General features: G+C 38.2%; 1 protein-coding gene across 1 annotated transcript in view; it reads left to right on the top strand.

The window, feature by feature from the left end:
* FREM2 (FRAS1 related extracellular matrix 2) overlaps positions 1–22,530 on the top strand; it is a 123,737-nt gene extending 101,207 nt beyond the window's left edge. The window contains exons 17-24 of the mRNA XM_002194643.5: positions 6,422–6,614; positions 8,863–8,967; positions 10,092–10,219; positions 10,308–10,442; positions 14,661–14,787; positions 14,983–15,170; positions 16,075–16,221; positions 17,859–22,530. Coding sequence (XP_002194679.5) covers positions 6,422–6,614; positions 8,863–8,967; positions 10,092–10,219; positions 10,308–10,442; positions 14,661–14,787; positions 14,983–15,170; positions 16,075–16,221; positions 17,859–18,371 — 1,536 coding nt within the window. The 3' untranslated portion in view covers positions 18,372–22,530. The remainder of the gene's footprint in view (positions 1–6,421; positions 6,615–8,862; positions 8,968–10,091; positions 10,220–10,307; positions 10,443–14,660; positions 14,788–14,982; positions 15,171–16,074; positions 16,222–17,858) is intronic.
* Positions 22,531–22,742: the final 212 nt, after the last annotated feature.

Raw genomic sequence — 22,742 nt, 5'->3', positions numbered from 1 at the left:
TGTTCCTGGGGTCTGCCCAAAACTGAAAATCCGGGCATTTATGTGTCTAAACATGGACTTAGATATGCAGTTTAAAGAACTTCTACTTTAAATTAATGATGTGCTCCTTTTTAAATTGATCTAATTGATTTGCACTAGAGTTCTGTCTTGTCGAAGTTAAGGTCAGCTTTGATGATTAGTGAGTTTTCTTTAGGACAACCTGCAGTCATAGTCTAAAACTCAATGTCCGCATTTGGATATGTATAGGCCTTAAAAAAAGGAGAATTCGCCTATATGAGAGCAGTGTTCCAGTATTTTCAAGTAGCTAACAAGGGTTGGGCTTTACTTCATGGGGACATTATGAGAGTCAAGTACTACAGATATCTCACATTCTCCCAACACAGGTTCTAAAACAATGACAGATATTCAGGAAAGGAAGTGAAAAAATGAGACAGTGAAAACCAAGCAAGTGACCATACTTTAATGAGGTGTACATTGAAGTACTGGCCTACACTTATTTAATGGTGTGTGAAGTATCATTTGATCCATTTTCCTACTGTTATAACTGTTTGCTATAGCCAGGCAGTTTGGCATCTGAAGCCTTCTGTGTGGCTCTGGCCAAGTATTTATATATGGATGTTGCTTTTCATAGTTTCAGTCCATTGCCAGACTTGAAATAGGGAAGCAAGGAAATTACCATTCAAACTAATTTTATTAATGACAGCTCATTAATCAAGTCTTTTTTAGGAACAAGAAGGTGAAGAACATGTAGTAAAATACTTGAATGTATAGCTTTATATCTTGAAACTATGGTAATTGAATATAGCTGAACAGTTCACTTTTTTCTCTTCAAAAACCAGTTATTTTTGGCCCAAACTGAAAATATCTTTCTTCCAATATGTTCAGGTCACATTTATGCTACACATGTTATGGCACTGAGCATTTCAAAATCCTGTCTGCAAACAGGTTTTAAAATCACTAATGTAGTGCTGCCCCTTATACGAGGCAGCCTGCAGAGGGATTTTATTACACAGAAACAGTATATTTCCAGCTTTATTGGACCTAGTTTTACCAAAACCATACTTTAAGATGAAAACTCACCTATTCTGAAAATCTCACTAGATGCTGTAAAATTCAAACAAACAGAAATGTCTGTTTTCAGATTTTTATATTCACTTTAGTGATTCCAGTCAAGTTTAAGAAAGTTCATATTCCCTTGACATGGAACCTCACTAAAAGACAAACATTTTTTTCTCTAGCTGCAAATTCAAACGGGCCTTTAGTAAGCTGTAAAGAAAAAAAAAAAAACCCTAAAAGTAAATGCACCAGCCGTGTAACAAAGTCAGAGGTTACATTTTTTCAAGGGACTGGCATTTCAAGGCTGCATTGCATTCTCTTCTCCACTCAGACTTCTTTAAACAAGCCTGCTTTGCATTTCACCTGTGACCTACCTGTCTCAGTGTCTTCTTAGGGCCAAATCTTAGTTTTGCCATACTGACATTGTGTAAACAGTTAATTGATAACATTGTTAAACTTGCGTGACTCAAATTCACAGACATCACAAGTAAATGCAATAGAAAATGAGACCTAGAGTAATTTGGAGAATAAAAATACTATTTTCATGTAAAGCCTGTTCATTGAGATACACAGAATAAAACACAAACTTGTGTTATTTCTAATGTCTAATTTAATCAGTACTATCAATGTACACGTATACACATACACTGACAAGCTCTGCCCTCTGGAAATGTAAGCCAGCAAATTAAAGCATGCTATAAATGTAGAACAGAGTCCATGCACAAACCCTTTATTGAAAATATTTTTTTATTGTGAATATTCTAAATTGTTATGTGACAGATTCTCAAAATAATTGTGTATTTTTCCTAATGAAGTTTGACAGATTGCATCTGAAAGGGGAAGAACAGAAAAACATGTATAGAAGCTCCCATTAATACTTTCTAGGTCTTAAATGGGAATTTTCAGTATTCTAAACCAGACCTTATGACCTATGATAATTTACCTCACAAAAAAAAAGTATGAAGCTCTATTTCTTAGATCAATGGATAAATCATGTTCTTCTCTCTCACACATAAATTTTGAGGTGCACTGTTTGGTGATTTTTTATCTACATTTTTTCCATTTATTATGTATAAGAGTCTGTTCCCTCCTTGGATCAATTTTTGTCTTCTGTCTTCTCAGCTTCTCCAGACCTGGCATTGTCATGGAGTATGAGACACAATTTCCCCGGGTCATCTGGGATGTAGCTGTAGTCTGTATTTCTCTCCTGGTATCAGAAGACTAAAATTCATACCCACTTATTATTGTTTAAAATCAATATTACTGAATGTAATTTTGCCAGTGTAACTGGTAAAATCTCCTGTGTATAGGATGCATGGATACATAACACACCTGTCCTGTCTCTCCACAGCAGTTAAGCTGATCCTACACTTACACAGCTCTAAGTCACCCTTTTGGTTTCATCAGTGTCACCATGAGATATAAAATGAACAGCTGGCTACTCCCAATAGTCTTTGCATGAAGTGCTGGAAAAGAAAGATAACTCAATGGAAAGAATGTTTTCTCATGTTTGTCTAACAGCATTATTAGGAGGGCTGGAGAAGTCAAACTCCTCCATCTGTGTAACACATTCCATCGATTCATTTGTGGGGTGGGGCAGTGCCTGCTCATTTTGACACTCCTTTCCTCTGCAGTTGACTTCCTCTTTATTTTATTTTTACTGCATCAAAAAGATCCTTTCTCTTCTGCCTACAGAAGAGTAGATTCCCCCTTGTAGGAATGAGAGGCTCTTAAAAGTTTTCATTTACTGTTAGAGAGAATTATTTATTCTCTGACTATCAGTGTTGTAAGTTTGCCTGCAGACCTGCAGATCCATGAGTGCCTGTAGAAGGGTTTGTGTGCATAAAAATTCAATGAGCTTTTAGCAAGAAGTTCTTCTTCCCTCATCCGTGCCATGAATCACATGTAAGGGCAGCAGTACTGATGGAAGCACATGAGTACACAAATAAATTCCCAGGCTGATGCAAGCAACTCTGCTGCCCAAACACCTCTTGCAGGTTTTACTAAAAGGTAAGAACCTTTTAAATTCTACAGTCCTAGAAATTTAGAGATTTCAGATTTCTCCCCAGAGCAGGGGTAATATGTCAAAGGAGAAGTGTTCCTGGCAGACTTGCCCCAGAAGGGATCCTGCTACTAGATTTTGACCAGTGCAAATAAGCTGATGTCTCTAACACTATGGTCTCATCAAGTGAAGGCAAGAAAACCCTAAAATGTGGCTTACAAACCTCATTAGGGGATTGCTTTGTGTAAAGTACACATGAAGAGCAAATGATACATTGAAAGCCGAGAAAAGCTTTGTAATGAGAGGTGGTTTTTTTGGCTTGATGTATCATAAGGTACTGAGCTAGAAGGAGTTTCGTGGATCACCCTATCCAGGCCTCTGCCTTAAGTCTATATAATGTTGTTCCAACACTAGTAAACTTAATCTAAAACCTAACAGGATTTCATATCCTCACTATTTTTATGGAGTGCCACCACACTGAGGGCTGGAAACTCTTCTGGTTTCTAGGCTGTGTTTGTCATGGCCATCTTATGCCCATTTGTTCCCATGTCAGCACTATCTTTCATCATCAGTGGCCCTTCTCTGCACTTAGTGTCCTGAAGTATATAGACAGCACTCTTACTCCCTCTCAGCCTTTGTTGTACCGGGCTCAAAAGCACTGCTGTTTTAGACTCTTCTCATCAGATAGTTTTGCCATTCCTCTGATTATGTTGATTTCTTTTTCTGAAATCTACAATGCAAATTAGACTTTTTCAAGCATGGATGATCAAAGCCGTTCCAGATAAGCTCTCACTAGTGCTCTGTATAATGGCATGCATGCTTCTAATTTCCACCCCATTCCTCAGTTTATCTTGGGATCATAGCACATGGAGAGGGTAGGAAGGTCATAGTTATGATGCGATCAACTCACATAACAAAATTTCTTTCCCCTCTATTGTGTCTAATGAATGTCTTTCATTTCTACAGAAATCCCTGTGACTGGTTTCTATTACCTTTTACTTTAAGCTATAAGATTTCATTTCACTGCTATTATTCTAATCCTCAAGGTCATTAAATTCTCACTTTGATATTCCAGTCCTCTACTTTATCATTCAGCATTATGTATGCTTCTATTTAAGAAAATAATGGGCATATATTAAATCCTGTTCCACATACTTTTATATCTTCATTATAAGCAAACTAAATTTCAGATCTCTGACTTCAGTGTCTAATTCTTACTGTACAGCATGCAGATGGAGAGCAAAAAAGCAGAGAGAAAAGCCAACACAGTTTGTCTGGGATGACCTTACAATAGTAATACATTTTTTATACAATCAAATGTATTAATTCAGTTCTTGATATTGGTCCAGGAAATGATAAATTTTTGGGATTACCTCTGAAACAAAAGCAAACCATAAGACATTTGAGAGCTGCATCATTGCTATATTTTTTTAATGGAGGTGAGAATATAATGTTGGAACAATTTAGTGAATCTGTGTCCAAAATAATTGCTCAGATACTCATGCAGGTATCCCAAAGATAAACTTGCAAATTAAATGGTACTAAATAATAATATTTTTGTCTAACTTTAATTGGTCATCCAGTATACAGAGAGAACTTTTTTTGCTTTTCCAAATGGAAGTTCTTGATTTTGTATATGTAAAACCAACAAAGCTTTAATATAATCAACAACTGCAGCATCTCATCTACCAGCCTGTGTTAGTGTTTTATTTTTCAGTGGTGCCAGACTCTTTTCAGTGGTGCCCAGTGACAGGACAAGGAGCAATGGCCATAAACTAAATGAAAAAACGTTCCACCACAGCCTGGGAAAGAGCACAGGGTGGCAGAGCACTGGAGCAGGCTGCCCAGTGAGATCATGGAGTCTCCCTTTCTGGAGACATTCAAAACCCACCTGGACATGTTCCTGTGTAACCTGCTCTAGGTGACCCTGCGTGGCAGATGGGCTGGACTGCGTAATCTCCTGAGGTTCCTTCCACCCCTAAAATTCTTTGATTCTGTGATACTGTGTGTTTCCAAATGACTGATGTCTAAATGCTAGTACGTATTATGGAATGAGTCAAACAATATTAGTCAAAAACATTTTGTTAGCACTGAAGGCAGATCAAGGAAAGTCACATGTGAAAGTGAGTTGTGGCAACGATGAACATTTGCCTTAATGGAGTCCTTAATTAGGTCATAATATTTAGTGAGTGCAAGCAGTAAATTTGTGGGTACTTTATATTAGTAAAGGTTCTGTCAGGCATTTCAAAGTGTAAAGCAGCTGTAAGGTGATAGTCAAACAGCCCCTTGACTTGCTGCTGGTTGAACCCAGCTTCCTTGTAAACTTCCTTGAATGCTGGGGATTTTTTGATAGTGCAAAACTCTCTTTGGAAGAATGTAAGGTAATCAGGGAAGTATTCAGATGTGCAAATTTATATATGGAATTTCTGTTGGAAATAAATCAGAATTCAACAGCTTTTATGACTGAAAAGTTTCCCACTGGGAGATGATCTCAATGTTTTTCCTCCTGTTTATTTCTAAGAAAATCCAGAATAGTCTAAAAGGATCTGGATTGCACATTTCATTCAGAGATATGAGCGACAAAGTATTTGTAACCAAACATAAACACAAAGTCTCTTCAGACAGGCTTAGATCCGTGTATTGTGCAAGAGCTATCTTAAGAGGTGACAGTTTACTGACACTATTTTTCTTGTCTTTTTTCATAAAATATATATATAAATAATTATTTCATGGTTACAGCGCAGTTGTTTGGTACAATGTGTAAAGGCTCAATTTTTAAATCCATATAAGCTTGCATATTATTTTTAGCTCTTCCAGACAATGAAGAACAGTATGATTTCTGTGTTTGCGTGCAGCATGTTAGCTATTATCCATGCACAAAGGAAGAAAGAGTTCCAGAAATTACTAAGTAAAGTCCAAGGACTCAGTTGTGCTATGACATCTGAGCAATTTCAGCATCTTCCAGAGGAGTTTCTTAGTTGATAGTAACAAGAATGTAAGCAAGAGTCGGTTAATGCATAACCATAGAGCAAATGCAGAAGCATATTTGAAAACTTTCAAAAGCCTAAATTTGTAGTTGTGTTGTTTATGTAATAAAAACACCCAAACAAAAATGATAAGTCAAAATTGAGTGGGTTATGATTTATCAGCTTGAAGTACAAAGATGAAACTTGAAGGGATTTAAACTCGGCTGGAAATCACTGAAACATGGTTTTGTACTCCATCCGTAATTTACAAAAAGAGAGAATTTGAGTCATAGTATTTATTTCAAGTTCTGTCTTCCCTTTCTCCTGCATTTGGCTTGCCTGTGCAATGCTGCCGTTCATGATCACTAACCCTAATGTACAATTCTGGTTTTTGTAGGTTCTCAACCTAGTGCAGTCCTACGTCACGCTGAGGGTCCCTTTGTACGTCTCTTATGTTTTCCACTCTCCAGTGGGTGTCGGGGGCTGGCAGCATTTCGACCTGCAGTCAGAGCTCCGGCTGACTTTTGTGTATGACACTGCCATCCTGTGGAAGGATGGGATCGGCAGCCCACCTGAAGCAGAGCTCCAAGGTGGGTGTTGTGTTTCTTGCCATAGAACTCATGCTCTGTTACTAGGAGTGTAGTTTGCGCACAGTAGGATGGTTTTTTCAATCATTTCAATACTAAAAACAAATTTAATATTTTCATTTATTATCAATTGCAATCTGTCATTTCCTAGCACCCTCAGGTGTCTGCTGGAGTGTTTATGAAAATCATGTAAAGTTGACATCAGCTCTTTTACTGCAAAGAAAGACAATGGTATTGTTATAATTGAAGAACATGTACAAAATATAAAACATTTATATCTACTCAGAACTTCAGAGTACATAATGTAAACAAATTCTGTTAGCACACAAGATGTTTGCACTTTAATAAAAATAATAGAAGCTTTTCTGTGCTACCATTTTTTTCTCACTATGAATGGCCAGTTTCAGAAACTTGGTATTTTGAAAATGTTATGAAGCATTCAAAAGAAACAGAACTATATAATGGGGGCCTTTCCTCTGTTTGAGAGTAGTAAATTCTGAGACATCCTACAATATGTTAAATACTGTCAGTAAATGTTTGTGAGTATAACTGGTCAACAAGTAAAAATCTATCACTGCAGAATTTATCTTTTAAAAAGTTAATATACTTTTTACAAACAGTAACATACAGATGTATGTGCAAGATTTAAATATATAGTTAGACCTGTGTGCTGCATTGTTCTTTTTATGCAAATTTACTTAATATTTCCCAGCATTACATTTCAGGTGTTTCCTATCTCTCTCTACCTAAGTAAAATACAAGTACCAGCTGTAATTATGTACATACACAATTTCAGGACTCCTGGGAACCTGAAATCACTTTTTGCTTCTGCTAACTCTGTATATGAACTACAGAAATCATTGCTATTCCATTTCTGTCCTTATGTTAAGAGCAGGAAATGAGGAGCAGCAAGGGGAATCTGCAGTGCATGACGAATGAAGCACATGTAAGGCCATGCCTAAAGAATAAGCTACATGTCACAGGTTATGTGATGTGCCAGCCACCAAATAACAACCAAATCTAATCCTCTGTCTCAGCAGTTATGTCGTGCATCTATGCCACCATTTCCCATCTTTATTTTTTTCATTTCTCTGTTTAAGAAGCCAATGGCCACATCTTTGGAGGTGCTGAACATCTTCAGTTTCCTTTGAAAACAACCAGTACAAAACAACCCTCAACATATCCCAGTGTTACTTGGGCAGTGTTTTTTCACCAGTTACTTTTCTGAGCAAGGAGAGGTTAACTAGTTTCCAGTTTCTTTCCATGCCTCTCAATTCATATAATTGTGCTACAAAAATTCTAAGTAACACTGCAAAGCAGTCAAGGTCTTCTAAAGCCCAAATTCATACATGAATATATAGTTATTTCTATTGTACCAAGAAGTATGATTGGTACAGATGACTGTGTACAGGTGGTATACATTCACACTAGAGTGTTAGATTTCCAGCACATTCATGGGCAAACATTCCTGTTTCCTTCTTTTTCCTGGCAAGCAGAATGGTGAAACATCATTGGCTGTTTGTAAGGGAGCATTGGAGGAAATGCCTGAACTCTAAAGCTTTGCAGAACTCCAGAGAAGAAGGGTCTTGGCTGCAAGCTACAGAAGTAAACCACTTCTGCTGTGTAATGTGAAATTAGAATATGTAAGGCCTGTGTTTTGTGCCAAATTCATGCCAAAAATTGCCAGCAATGCAAAACCTTTCAGAAGGAGTTTCACAGATTGCAGCACCCTAGAGCAGATTTCTGTGGAAGTCACAACCAGCTGCTCGAACTGATGCTGATGGCTTCTGCCTGGGCACAGTAGGCACAGAGGCACTGATAAAGGGCATCTCTGAAGCAGCTTTCATTGGTAGGAGTCAGCTTCAATATTTGGTGAAAATAAAAGTCTTCATACTGCAGATCCCCCTGGCAGCTGACCATGCTGCCTGAATCCAAGCACAAACTGCTGTGTGGATTTTCCTCATCCTGCTAGAGCAGCTGTGTGAGTCCGTGGTTACATGTAATATCATGGCTTTGCAGGGAAGTTCCCTATATGCTTTGGAAGCTGCATAACATCCTAAAATCTCAAGGTCTCACTGCATAACATCTTGTTTGAGAAGAATCTAGAGTCAACCCAAAAAGTACCCACAGGCCCGCCCAAACACATGACATGTCAAGGGTAGATAAAAGAGTGGGTCTGGGGTTTCACAGGAGTGTGATTTCTTTGTCACCTGCAAGTGGAACCCACTTGTTAATTGGTTTTTGCTGGCAGGTTCCCTGTTCCCGACCAGCATGCGCATCAACGAAGAGGGGCGCTTGGTTGTCAACTTCAAGACTGAAGCCCGGTTTCATGGTCTGTTTGTTATGTCCCATCCTGGTAAGTGTAACCTACCCTTTAGTAGCACTACAGAAATAAAGACACCTTTCCCAAATTTGATACTATTCTTTTTTTTTTTTTTTTTTCTGCTTCTGATAGCAATTTTTTTCGTTTTTTAGATACTATGCTCTTCAGATACAGATTTTTTCCTCTGCTTGAGATTTCTTACTTTTTATTGATGACTGTATTCAATTGTCAAACTTGTTGAAATATACATTAATCTGATGGAAGGCAAATATTTCCACTGGATCAAGAACCTGATTAATGAAAGATTAAGATCTAGGCCATTGTGTCCATTAGGAAACTATAGATATATGTTTTTAACCTGATAGTTACAATTACTATTTACTTACATTTCCCTGGGAACTTAAAATTTAAAAATTTCTTTTCTAACTTGAAGCTTTTTGATGATATTTAGACCTTTTTCACAGAGCAAGAAAAAGTCTTATGTGAGCATTGTATCATTCTGTTTATAGAACACTCTTACTGACATTCAATTAATCATTGCTGAGGACCTGTTCCTGCAATTTAATCTGTTTAAACCCCATTGCCTTTATTCAGAGTAATTACAGGTGTAAGACGCAGTCTATAGACATAAATCTGAGCATGAATGCCAGCCATGGAAAAGAATATCTAACTAAATTAAATCTGCTGAACAGCAGTGAGAAGAGAGAAAAAAAAAAAAAAAAAAGGAAATCTCTTCTTGTTTAGCTCAGGTGTTTTTAACCTATAAAACTGCTTCATGGTGCTTCTACTTTTTCTCATCTGTCCTCTAGTGTGTTTAGCTTTGCCTATAGGCAGAGACAAGTTTAAGATAGAAGGGATTATAGATCTCTGCCATTCCACTCTCACTGTTTTGACTGTCTCTTAAATTTATTCTTCATACAGTTCTCGTTGTGTACAAAATCAGCTGTTGAATAGACACTTAAACAAGAATCAAGGAGGCCCAGCTGAGCTGACTGTAATTTATTTTAGTTTCAGTTAATAAAACCTAGTGCCCTGTGAAGGTATTAACATCAGCTATGGCATTATGGTTTATGAGTCATTGAGAATGTTTTTCAGGCTCTGAGAGTTTGCAATGAAACACTAAAGGTGACAAATCTATCTCTTTGGCATGCTTTTAGCTTCATCTCTAACTTCCATGGTTATGTCAGTGGACCACCCAGGCCTCACTTTTAGCCTCAGCCTCATCCGAAGTGAGCCAACCTACAACCTGCCAGTCCAGCAGTGGAGCTTCCTTTCAGACTTCGCGGTAAAACCTCACCCTCGCTAAGTCCTCCACTGCCCCAGCCTGTTAGCTGGGATGTTGGTGGTACAGCTCCCCCTCTCTCTGTGTCCAGGTTCGAGACTATTCAGGAATGTACACAGTGAAGCTGATAGCCTGCACCACTGCCCCACATCAGGAGTACAGCCTGCCAGTGATCTGCAATCCTAGAGAGCCCATCACTTTTGATCTGGACATCCGATTCCAGCAGGTAGCGTTCCAATCACATCTTCGTCATGTTTCCCTTCTAATTTGATTCCTATTTGTTGATCTTGTAGTAATAGTACTAGAAACTGAATTTCTTGCTAATAAACAAGGCATTCCTAAATTGGTGGGAGAGCACATACTCCTCTCCTGCTAAATAACCATTGGTTTAGGGGAAAGTTACTGTGATGCAATAGTAACATTTGAGAATTCTTTTTTTGTCTGTTACCTTTGGTAGCAAATAGTTTTATCAGGCAATTAGGGAAATATAAAACTATTGTCAGAAGGTTTTCATCTGACACAAAATCAGGGTTAGGTCTCTGGTATTGAAAGTGGAATCTCCAGAGGAAGATCAATTCAGTCCTAAGATATAACTTCTCTCACTGACTGTAGAGGGAAGTGTAGATAGGCAACACTGGTAAAATGCTTATATTTAAAACTCACAAAAGTGACCAAAACAAATCTGATCCAATCTGTTCCATATGGATCATATGGAAACATATGGTAACAGGCAAACAGCATACCTTTCACAAAGCCCAGCTGTAAAACTCTGTAGCTGGGAAAAAATTATGGAGAAATGGATTCTGCTGTAGAAAACATTGGTTTAAAAAAAAAAACAACAGGGGGTCATGTTGGATAGTTAAGAGAACATAAACTGCCAGCTTTCCAGGTTATCAAAAGGGCTACTGTGACCTTGGAATGTGTATGGAGGAAATTATATAATTTCTGTTATTTGGAGCCAATGCAGCTAATACTGGAACAGTGTGGCTGTGGTTTCATGCTCATTAATAGTATAGATTATGCTATTAAATCATCTTACAGAATAAATCCATATCAGTCAGGGGTACACAATCACTTTTCTGTTGACTTAGCCAGAGTACACAAGGGAATGTATGCAGTCTTTATGCTTTCATTTGGCTTTGTGCCATCTGTGGGAGAACAGATGATTCCTGAAAGGGCATTAAGTCCTGGCAAAGAAGAGAGATGATACATGATCTGATGTGAAACCTGCCTTCTCAGAATTAACCACATTTCAACATTTTGGAGAAGTTTGGATGGAGCCTTTGTTTGGCACTTCTAATCTACTTCTAGGGACTCTAAAGCAATCCATAGCAGTGCTAAACCACAACTTGTTCCTGATCCTAGTATAAACAAGATATTGATATTTCAAAGAAAGGTCAAAAGATGTGCAAAAATCATTACAAAATAGGCAAAGTACCCTAGGAAGAGACCTAACTCTTACCTGAAAGTAGCCTACAAGTAAAAGCTATACCTTGGCATACGTAAATGGACAGTGTAGGGGTTATTATATCAGATAAAACAGTATATGGAAGTTTTATGTACATCAATTCAAAATATGCATAAGGTGCAAAGCTGCAACAACATCACAGACTGTGGCCAGCTAAACTCCCATCACCAACAATTTTCAAACCAAGACCAGCTCTTTTTATTGAGATACTCATAGTAAAAGGGGCTTGGGTTTTCTGTGGCCTGTGATAATTTTTTCCATCTGATCACAGACTGAAACACGTCCCAAAGCAAGTCCCAAAAAAGCAGCAGTACAATACCACAAATTCAGTAGGCAGTATTGAGCACTTAACCTCTAAGATATTTTAGTCATCCTGTAAAACTGAATGAGCATTGGTATCCACTCTTTTACAAATAAGAAAAAAATACTGAAGGATCAGACTGAAGGATGCTAGCCCATATACTAGGGAACACCTCACACCTTGCACAGGCCCTCTGCATTCAATCCTCTGGTGCCCAGTGCTAGAAAGACATGGACCTGCTAGAGGGGGTCAGAGGAGGACCAGAAAAATGGTCAAAGGGCTGCTACACCTCCCCTGTGAAGAAAGGCTGATTTGGGGTTGTTCAGCCTGAAGAAGAAAAAGAGCTAAGGAAACCTTATTGTGGCCTTCCAACATATAAACAGGGCTTATAAGAAAGACTTTTTACAAGGGATGCAGTGACAGGATAAGGGGAAACTGAAAGAGGGTATGTTTAGATTGGATGAAAAGAAGACACTTTTTACAAAGATGTCAGTGAGGCACTTTCAAAGGTTACCCAGAGTAGCTGTGAATGCCCCATCCCTGACTGTATTCAAGGCCAGGCTGGATGGGGCTCTGAGCAACCTGGTCTAGTGGAAAGTGTCCATGCCCATGGCAGAGAGGTAGAGTGAGATGATCTTTAAATGTGCTCTGCAACCCAAACCACTCTGTGACTCCATGAAATCACTGAGTGTATGTGTCACAACTGGACTAAAATTACTTTTGACTGCAAAATCTAATAATAAAATGATGAGGCAGGACAAGAGTGGTGTCCCCCAATTCTTAATGCTCTATCTCCATACTGAATTACCTTCTTGGGCTTTTTAATATGAGGCTTTTCATTTCCTTGGAAACTTTTTCTTCTAATTTCCTTCACAATTGTTTTCAGTGGTCACAAATGAGGAATCATATTAAGAATCAAGAAGAAAATATATTTGATGTTTCTCCACTAGCTGAACATTTCCTTGTCTAACATGTATCACCTGCATATCTCCTTTTTCCTCTCTTCATGACCCCTGAGGAGTGAAGCAGGTGGCCTGGAACTCTAGTGATGATTGTATTAACAGCGGCTTACTCTAGGATTCCCTGAAAAAGAACAATATTCAACATCCAAGATTTGCTTTATCCCAATCCTTTCAGCATCTCCTTTCTTTCAATGTGTATGACTATTTCCTGACAGAAGCCCTTCCATACTCAGGATACGTGTTGCCTTGGGATGGACCAATCTCAAGAGTGCTCTGTTCCTTGAGGTACCAAGTATTACATGGGCTTTAATCCCATGGATGATCTGCAGTGTCCACAGATCATCCATATGCAGAGTTGATGGACATGTCAAATAGGCAGAATAAATTGACAGTTATTCTTCTCACCCAGGAGATCCTCACAGATTGGTTTTAAAGAATTCTTATATAAAATGCCCGTGACAGTTGCCTACTGTATAAACAACACAACTGGAAAACAGTTGTGCTCATCAAGTATTTGTGGAACTACAACCCAATGGCCTGTTTTCCAGGCATTTAGAAATAAACTTTCCAAGGGAATGGAATTTTTTACCTTTTATTTTTTTCTTTGCAAAGGTTATGGTAGTAGGGCTCCTTTTTCTGAAGAGCAGCAATCCATTTATAAAAAGGTTTGAGCTGTACATTCTTCTTGCCAGACCCTGTTGTTTTGATAGTTTTGGGATTCTATTGTGAAATGGACCCTTGTCCATGAGCCAGAAAGAATGTTTTCTTTGTTGTTTTCTTTCCTTCCTGTCCATACACTTATACATATATATACATAAATATACATATATATTTTTCTTTTCTTATTATTTTAGTGTCCTCTTGTTATTTTTCCTTTTTTTCTTTTTTTTTCCCGGACGTATGTATCTTCTACATTATTTCCTCAGGTACTTGCATCTTTTTGAACTTTAGGCTTCCTCAGTTCTTCTATTCATGGTATAATTTCCCTCTTATTATGCCATGTCACTCTATAGTTTGCCTTCTTTCTTGTTTTATGGCCCCATGAAAAACTTATTCTGATAGTATTGATTAAGTTTGTACTTTTCATGTAATCAAGGAAGAACCATAGGTAAGTGTGCCAAATATATAAAGAGAAATACTAGCATAAGAAGCTAAATAGTAGCATAAAAGATGTTCAAATGGTTTGGTGCATTTTCACATGCATGATCTGATATATCCTGCAGCACATTAGAAAAATTGATACTTGCAAATAAATCTCCAGCAATGTGTGCTTTCAAATATTGACAGAGGATCAGAAGCGGAGGTGGGACTTGTGTGTAAAAATGAAAATGGGATAGAGAAAACAGGCTATGATAAGTCAGAGACTAGTTTTTGAGGGAAAAATTTTACCCCCACACATAAGTTGCCCTCGACACCTCCTTAGCTGGGATTTGGAAAAATTTGGCTGGAAGAAACAAACTTAGAATACTATCAAATATCACAGAGGCAGATAATCCAAAGGTCGTTTGCATATAAAACACATAGCAATATATGTCTAGTACCAGGAGATCTTTTGATTAAACTGTATTATTGCATATAGGTCTGCAGAGCTGGTAAGTAACGTACCCTGGGAGAAGATCATGCTATATTTTAACATTTAAGGAGTTTAAGATCATGCTATGTTTTTCTCATTAAAAAGTCTTGTTGAAGAACCTTATGCTTTTGTGATTTTAGGTCAGTGACCCAGTGGCTGCTGAGTTCAGCTTGAACACCCAAATGTTCCTGCTGTCCAAAAAGACGCTGTGGCTGTCTGATGGCTCGATGGGCTTTGGGCAAGAAAGCGATGTTACTTTCTCAGAAGGTATAATTGTGCATAGATCATGCACATTTAATTTGTGTTCCACACTATCAGGATCCTGTTTCTGTAAAAACAAGACAGGTGGAAGGGTTTTGTGCTTGTTGTACTAAGCTTCTTGACAAGGCTTTGTTAGCTCAGCCTCAGAGCTGTGCTAAATGTTCAGTCTAAGCAGATGTGAACTGTGTGCACTGTTTACAGGGGATGTCATATACGGTCGAGTGATGGTGGATCCGGTGCAGAATTTGGGTGATTCCTTCTACTGTAGCATCGAGAAGGTCTTCCTGTGCACAGGAGCTGATGGATATGTACCCAAATATAATCCATCCAACACTGAATATGGGTGCCTTGCTGATTCTCCATCCCTTCTGTACAGGTTTAAGATTGTGGTAAGTGCTCTAATTCTGGGAGGATGCATAGATATGTATTTTAATTTTTTTTCTAACTTTTCTTTTATCCAAAACCCAACCCAACTGTTCTTTAAAATGTTCTCAACAGCACCAAATATTTACTTGAGCTCCAGACTAACATGAACTGATGGAGGCAGTATCTTGCCTTTTCCCTCCTGGTTCTATTCTTTATCTTTGTGGGAACTACCTTCAGTAAGAGTTTCACCTAAGTTAGAATCTCAAGACAGGTTTTTTCTCTGCATTGTCTGTATCCACGGACCACAGAGAGAATTTCAGAAGACATGCAAGTGAAGGGTTGTAATTTTTTTCATGTTTAGCCACCCAAAATCTAGTGTATACTGTAAAGTTAGTCATGCAGGTTGCCTCTGTAGTCCATAAGGAAAGAGAAATACCTCTAAAGTTGGCTTGGATGATCTAATTTTCTTCATGAAAATACCTATAGACTAACCCCAGGTAACTACAGACCTGATGCTCAACTTTTAGAGTTAACTTTAAGGAAGATGATTATATAATAAGCTAAACAAATTTATGTTACTGTCTGTTGATGAAATGAAATGTAACTTCTTTAGACTGGGAAATAGACTTCTTACTTTCATTTCAGACCACATTTATGTATCTGTTTTATTTAAGAAGTGTAGCTATGATTGTTCAATAGTGTTTTCCCCTTTTATTCCAGAAAGGCAAGAGATTAAACAGAAGTTAGTGCAAGTCAGATGGGACCACGACTGCTTCTCATGTCTTTTCTCTTGTCGTAGTATTTCCCTAGACTGCATAAAACAGCATGTTTAAACTACACAATTTATACGTTGCAAGTAAATACTAAAACTGTTTTTCCTCTAAGAAATAAATCTGTTTTACAATTTTTTTTTCTCTCTCCGTGCAGGACAAAGCTCAGCCAGAGACACAAGCCACAAGCTTTGGAAATGTACTTTTTAATGCAAAACTTGCAATAGACGATCCCGAAGCAATTCCATTAGTTAAACAGCCAGGCTCTGATGGATTCAAAGTAGACTCAACTCCTCTGTTTCAGGTATGATTTCTGTAGCTTAGTAGCAAGAGTACTGAACCAAGGAAAAAACACTTGCACAAGTATTGTTGTTAACTGTAATTCAAAATGAAACCAACAGAAAGATTTATTCTGATTCCAGTGACAATCAAACACAATTATCGATGCTTAGAAACTTATAGATACAAAATCTGCAGCACTTATTAAAGTGTTTCTGTTGGGATACTCTTCTTTTCTCTTGTATAATTCCACAGGCTAAGCAGAAGTTATGCAAATTTTTCTTGTACATTTCTTTTAAAAAGTTAATAAGATTCTTGTTGCACAGCATTGTTTTATTGTTTCCCATCTCACTTCTCAAAGACAAAAAATTTAAAATCATAAGCATTTATAGTACGCTTCATCAAAATCAAGTTGATAGTTGGCGTTTTCTGTACAATTCTTTCTTTGCATACTTGCATATTGTGAAGTGCTGAAAATCTTCACTGAAAATTGAAAACTAAAGGATACAACTACTTCTTAATTATATACAATCCATCAGCTGTGTGCATTCAGCCCTTTGATCTGTATAACCCAGCCAAAAAGTTCTCTCTTCACTATTTGTCTCTAGTATTTGCAAAACTGCATGCACAACTCAAGTGTATAAATTAGTAGGAAAAATATGAAGGAGACTTTGATTCTACTCCTGGCCACTTCAGTATTAAAGGTCCCATTGTAAGCAGTAGAGTATTTAACAAAATGGCCTACTTTAAAGTATTATGTATTTTGCTCCCAGAAAAAATGGAGTCTCATTTTTAATGTGAAGAATCCATTTCCATGAATTCTAATGACATTTTTGGTCCTCTTCCTGTCCAAAAACTGAGAATACAAAAAGTATATCCTGAAAAATACTTGGAAAAGTAAGAGTAAAATAGAAAATGTGTTATTTTTCAAAATAAGAAAACTGGGCTGCAACCATTCGAATTAACAGGCAGTATTTTTAAGACAATATTCAGACAAGCCTACTGGACCTTGTGGAAGCCAAACCTGGTATGTATCCAGGAAAGATGAGAGAAATTGAAGCAAGGTAGTATTAACTCACACAGATTGCAGGGACCCATGCAACCTAGGATGGATGAAGTTTTCAGGGACCTGAGGAAATTGAAATTGACTGTTCCAACATCCTACAGGGTCACCTAGACCAGGTTGCCCCAGACCATGACCAATTGTCTTTTGAACATCTCTGTGGAAGGACACTCCACAGGCTCCCTGTTCCAGTGTTCAACCATCCTTGCAGTAAAAAATTGCTTTCTTATGTTTAGATGGAATTACAGCTAGGGCCTAATCACTTGGTAAGTTGGGCTTGGAAGGTCCCATCCACAGCTAAAGATACTTTGTATGGCTTTTGGTACTAATAGCACCAAAACCTTGTCAAGGCCATAGCCTTCTTCGTCTGCTCTTAGTAGCCACAGAATCTGATGAATGGAGACTAAACCCTCTGAAAATTTTAGCAGAAAATACAACTCTTCTGGTGCACATTGGCACAAAGTCAGGAGCCATCTGTGTATGATTTTGAAATTGCTTGTCCAGACATTCAGTTCAGAACAGGGACTGATTTCCTCTGCATTTAGCACTGCCCATATTTAGTGTGTGTGTGTTTAAATGCAAAAAATGTTTATTTCCAGGTGTCTTTGGGTAGGGAGTGGTACGTCCATACAATCTACACCGTGCGTTCCAAGGAGAACGTTAACCGTGGCATCGGTAAAAGAAGCGTGGAGCACCAGTACCACTCACTCCTCAGTGCTGGGAGCCCAGGAGCATCCCCACGGAGAAGGCAGAAAAGGGGAACTGAGCAGGCACCAGAACTTGCAAGAGACATTGGAGTGGAGAACAACCGAGGAACAAACATACAGCACATAGCCCTGGATCGCACCAGCAGGAAACAGGTGCCTCAAAGGGAAGTTGCACTCAATGGTGTTCTCCCCAGGGAGCTGAATAACCAAAATGCAGGAATCAGCATAGTCACAATCATTGGTGGAGCTGCTGCCGTTTTCCTTGCCATCTGCTTAATTGCAATTATTGTTTTGCTGCTAAAATGGAAACGAAATTCTGACAAGAAGGAAAGTACAAATGAGTCAGGCAGCAATGAACCAATGATGCTACCACATAATTACAGCAATGACAGTTCAGAGGTTTGATTCCAAGACCACAGTATTCAAGCCAGAGTGTCCAGAGTGCCTCATAAAAACTCTTGAACTGCACATTTTTAGCAGCAGATAATGGTGACTCATGAGGAGTTAATGTGTTTCTAGGTGTACTTGAAATTTGTTATCCTGAGCTCTTACTGCCATTATGAACAACAGAAGAAGCTGAACTAAACCTCCCACTTTGCATGAAAGAAAATGTTGATGTCCCTATATCATGCACTAATTTTAAGCAGCAATTCAAGGGACTGCATTGTAAGGGAGATTATTGTTGTGGTTTTGTATTTTTTGACATTTCAAAAGAATAAAAGAAGCTAAACAAAGGTGCTATATATCCTGTCTGCAATAAGAGAGGAGATCTTTTCAGAAACACATAATACTTGAGAGGAGGGATCTTCACACTCTTCTGTAAAATTTGGTACTGTTTCTCACAAAGAACTCAATGTCTACAAATAGTTTGAAAGGTGATGGAATGCCTTAGGTATGGATCTTCCATCCAGTAAGATTTTGACTTCATTTGATCTGTACCAGTATTTTTTTTTTACTTATATGTAACTGAACTTTTTCCAAAGACAGCTAGATTATACAGCATAGCATTATAAACAGTTGCATGTCACAGGATCCAATACATACTCTTTCCTGCAAATTCCTATTAATCTATTTAATCTGAGAATTTTTTTTTTTATTTATATAAGTAAAGCCGAAGAATGCAACAAATCCAGAAAAAAAAATTGGTTTTCACTGGAACTAGATGCTTATGTCCTCTTAAGTTTATAATGGATCATGGAAATGTTGTAAGGTAAATTTTATTTCTTAGTGCATGTCTGCTGCTGAGAAATGCAAGCATTAGTATGATAGTTAGATTCAAAATGCAGAGGACAAGGTTCTGCTGAACTGAGCCTAGGAATCATGATATTGAATCCAGCATAGTTAGTTGTCATACTAAATAACAAAGAGACAAAAAAATTAACCTTTGATGGAATCAAGTAGTATTTATTGCTGTATAATCATAGCACATTTTGACAAACATGCTGGGTCATTGTTGGGCATTTTTTAACAAGTGACTACTTCTGCAAGAGTAATTCTAATTTTCTCTCAGCATTCTTGATTTAGGTAACATGACAAGTTTGGATCAGCAGTGTCCTGTGTCAGTTTTTATTCAGACACGACCTGTTCTGTCCCTGTTAAAGCCTTGGCTGTGAAAGCTATGTAACCTTCAGAAAACTGTCCCTTTTGTCACACTAGCATTTTATGTAAGTAAGTCCTTTAAGTCATACAATTGTAGAATGGCCTGGGTCAGAAGGGATCTTCAAGATCATCTAGGTCCAACCCCACAGTCATGGGCAGGGACACCTTCTACCACACCAGATTACTCAAAACCCCATCCAATCTTACCTTGAATACTTCGAGGCATGAGGCATCCAGAACTTCCCTGGGCAACCTGTGCTAGTGTCTCACCACCTTCATATTAAATTTCCTCCTGATAGGTAAACCTACCCTCTTTCAGGGTAAAGTCATTACTCCTTGTCCCATTGCTACATCCCCTTGGGAAAAGTCCCTCCACAGCTCTCTTGTAAGCCCCTTTCAGTTTTCCCAGAGCCTTCTCTTGGCCAGACTAAACAACCCCAACTCTCTCAACATGTCTTCATAAGGGAGGTGCCACAAACTTCTGATCATCTTTGTGGCACTCCTTTGACTCACTCCATCATGTCCATGTCCTTCCTATGCTGGAGGCCCCAGAGCTGGATGCAGCACTCCAGGTGGGACTCACAAGAGCAGAGTAGAGGGGCAGAATCCCCTCCCTCACCCTTACCCTGCTGTCTCTGCTGCTTTGGATGCAGCCCAGGATATTTTTGGCTTTTGGGCCTGGGTGTGCACATTGCTGTGTCATGTCCAGCCTCTCATCCACCAGACTCCCAAGTCTTTCTCAGCAGGGCTGCTCCTAATCCATTCTCTGCTCAGACTGTATTTTTGCTTGGGATTACCCTGACCCAGGTGCATGACCTTGCCCTTGGCCTTGTTGCACTTCATGAGGTTTGCTCAGGCTCACCTCTCAAGCCTGCCCAGGTTCCCAGATGGAATCCCTTCCCTCCAGCATGTCAGCCACAGCACACCACAGCTGGGTGTCATCTTGCTGCCTTTGCACTTGATCCCATGAGATTGTCAAACAGTACTAGAGGCAATGGAGTTCTTAACAGAGTTGAACTACATAAAATCTGACTTAGGATGTTGAGACCTTGCTAAAATGTCTTGTCCTTTCCACCACCACCATCTTGTGGTGGGTAGAGGCAGTCCCCAATACACTTGGCATTTGGTGTTCCAGGGGTCATGTTGCAGAGATCAGTTAGCAGAGCAGGGTGCAATTTGAAAGCAGCTCATAAGAGCAGAATGCTGCCTCTGAACTTAAAAAAAAAAATCCATCCAGAAGGCTTCCCAGCCTGGTTGTGGAGGTCAGTCAACACAGATAGACCTGACCTAGAATTCTGCACAGTTTTCCTGTGAGCCATAAAGACTCAGGAACATGGAGCTCTACTGGCCTAGGAATATCTGTGCTGGGATTCATGGTACTGTGTGAATATGCCCACAGAGAGACTTGTGCTGGTATCTCTTGCTCTGGATTTGTGTTGCTATGACTTCACTCATTTAATAGGATTTCATAAGCTTTTCACAAAATGAGTCAGGTCAGAATCTGTCCCACTTTTTCTAAGTTTTCTGAAAATGGCGATTAGACAGCTTAATTGAAGGATGTTTGCAGCACCCGAAGGGTCGAACTCCATTACTAAACTCTTGCAGTCATCTTTTATTTTAATTAATCCAAGTTCTAGCCTGAAACAATTATCCATAAGCCATGCCCAATGCTTTAGACCTTTCCCCCAGTCACCTCACATCAATTTGCTCTTGTAATGAAGTTTCTGGTTTTGTGATCCATGTATTATGTGTGCAAGATTGATCAAAGGCTTAGCCCACAGATACCTTTTATATTTTGTAAGTTCACCACTAAGTTGCAAATGTACACTAAGATCAAACTTGCCTTTGTGCCTATGTGTGGCATCACTAAAAGCAGAATTTCTCTCCTAGAACCTGCATGTTTGGATAATAGCAGTCGATGATTCAACAGTAGAATGGGACACATGTAAATAATAGAACAATTTAATATTTATGAAATGCCTGTTTTGTATGAGCAGAGATGACCTTTTTAAAATTATATATATAAAATACAGAAATTAGGTGTTTATCAGTAGAGCTATTTTTCTGCTTTTGTATTTTACCAGACCAAAATATCATTAAAGGTGCTTGCAGGCAAAATCTTTTTTTAATTATTACTTGTTTTTATAAAATCATGTCAAAACCCATGTGTTCTACAAGCCAAATATTTAGCCCAGTAAACAACTTGATTACTGCTTTGAACTGTGTCTGATTAAAACTTTGTGAAATATTTAGGTTGATGGGGATAATCAGACTACTGTTTTTGCAACAATATATAAAATTATAGTGCAAAATGGTGATAACAAAGAAAAGGACAAAGCAAACACTAAAAAGTTGGACAAGCACAAGTAAGATTCATGAGTCAGATACCAAAGTCCTCTTCCTGGGAAAAAAAAAAATCCCAGTGTTTTCTGTAAGGCATGCTGGATTTGTCCCATTCTTAAGAAATTGGATTTTTTACAATTCAGTGAACAATAAATACATTTGTAACAGCATGCTTCTTTCTTTTTTTTTTTTTTTTTTCTTTTTTTTTTTTTACTATGGCTTCAAGGTTTCAGATTTCAGCAAGATGTTTTGGAAGCTTATTAGCATTTTTCCTTTTACTTAACAAGTGGTCTTGTTTATACTAACCTGAATAAGTGCCTCGTTCCCAGTGATGTGCACAAATATTTTAATATTTATCTATCCAGGCAATAAACTGAGTATATTTTATATATATATATATTTAATCTATTTCCAGATTATGTATTCAATCCTCTTATCCCTGGAGATACTTATTCTGCTAGTAATAATATCATTTGTTTAATCATTTATACAATAATTACTGTGTTTAAATTTGTTATCAAGCTGTCATATTTATTTGGAACAACTTTTTGCTGATGTCTATGGCTGTAATATTTGGAATTTGTATCAGGAAAAAATAAAACTACTTTTGTTTGTTTACTGATCTAAAGTTTGTATATAATTATCATGCTCTGGAGAGAGATCAGTAATGCAGTGTTACAAAAAACTTCATTTGTCAGATCAGTGGAACACAAATTTCCTGTGTTTGCAGTAAATCTCACTGCTTTGTTCCTCAACTGATTGTTTTCTGGTGCTGAAGGGTTCAGCATGGGGGTTTTTATTTAATCTTTGTGGTTGCACTCATGGCTCAGAGAG

The sequence above is a fragment of the Taeniopygia guttata genome, chromosome 1 (genome assembly GCF_048771995.1).
Source record: "Taeniopygia guttata chromosome 1, bTaeGut7.mat, whole genome shotgun sequence".
Lineage (NCBI taxonomy): Eukaryota > Metazoa > Chordata > Aves > Passeriformes > Estrildidae > Taeniopygia > Taeniopygia guttata.
This window is presented reverse-complemented; position numbering and strand designations above follow the sequence as displayed.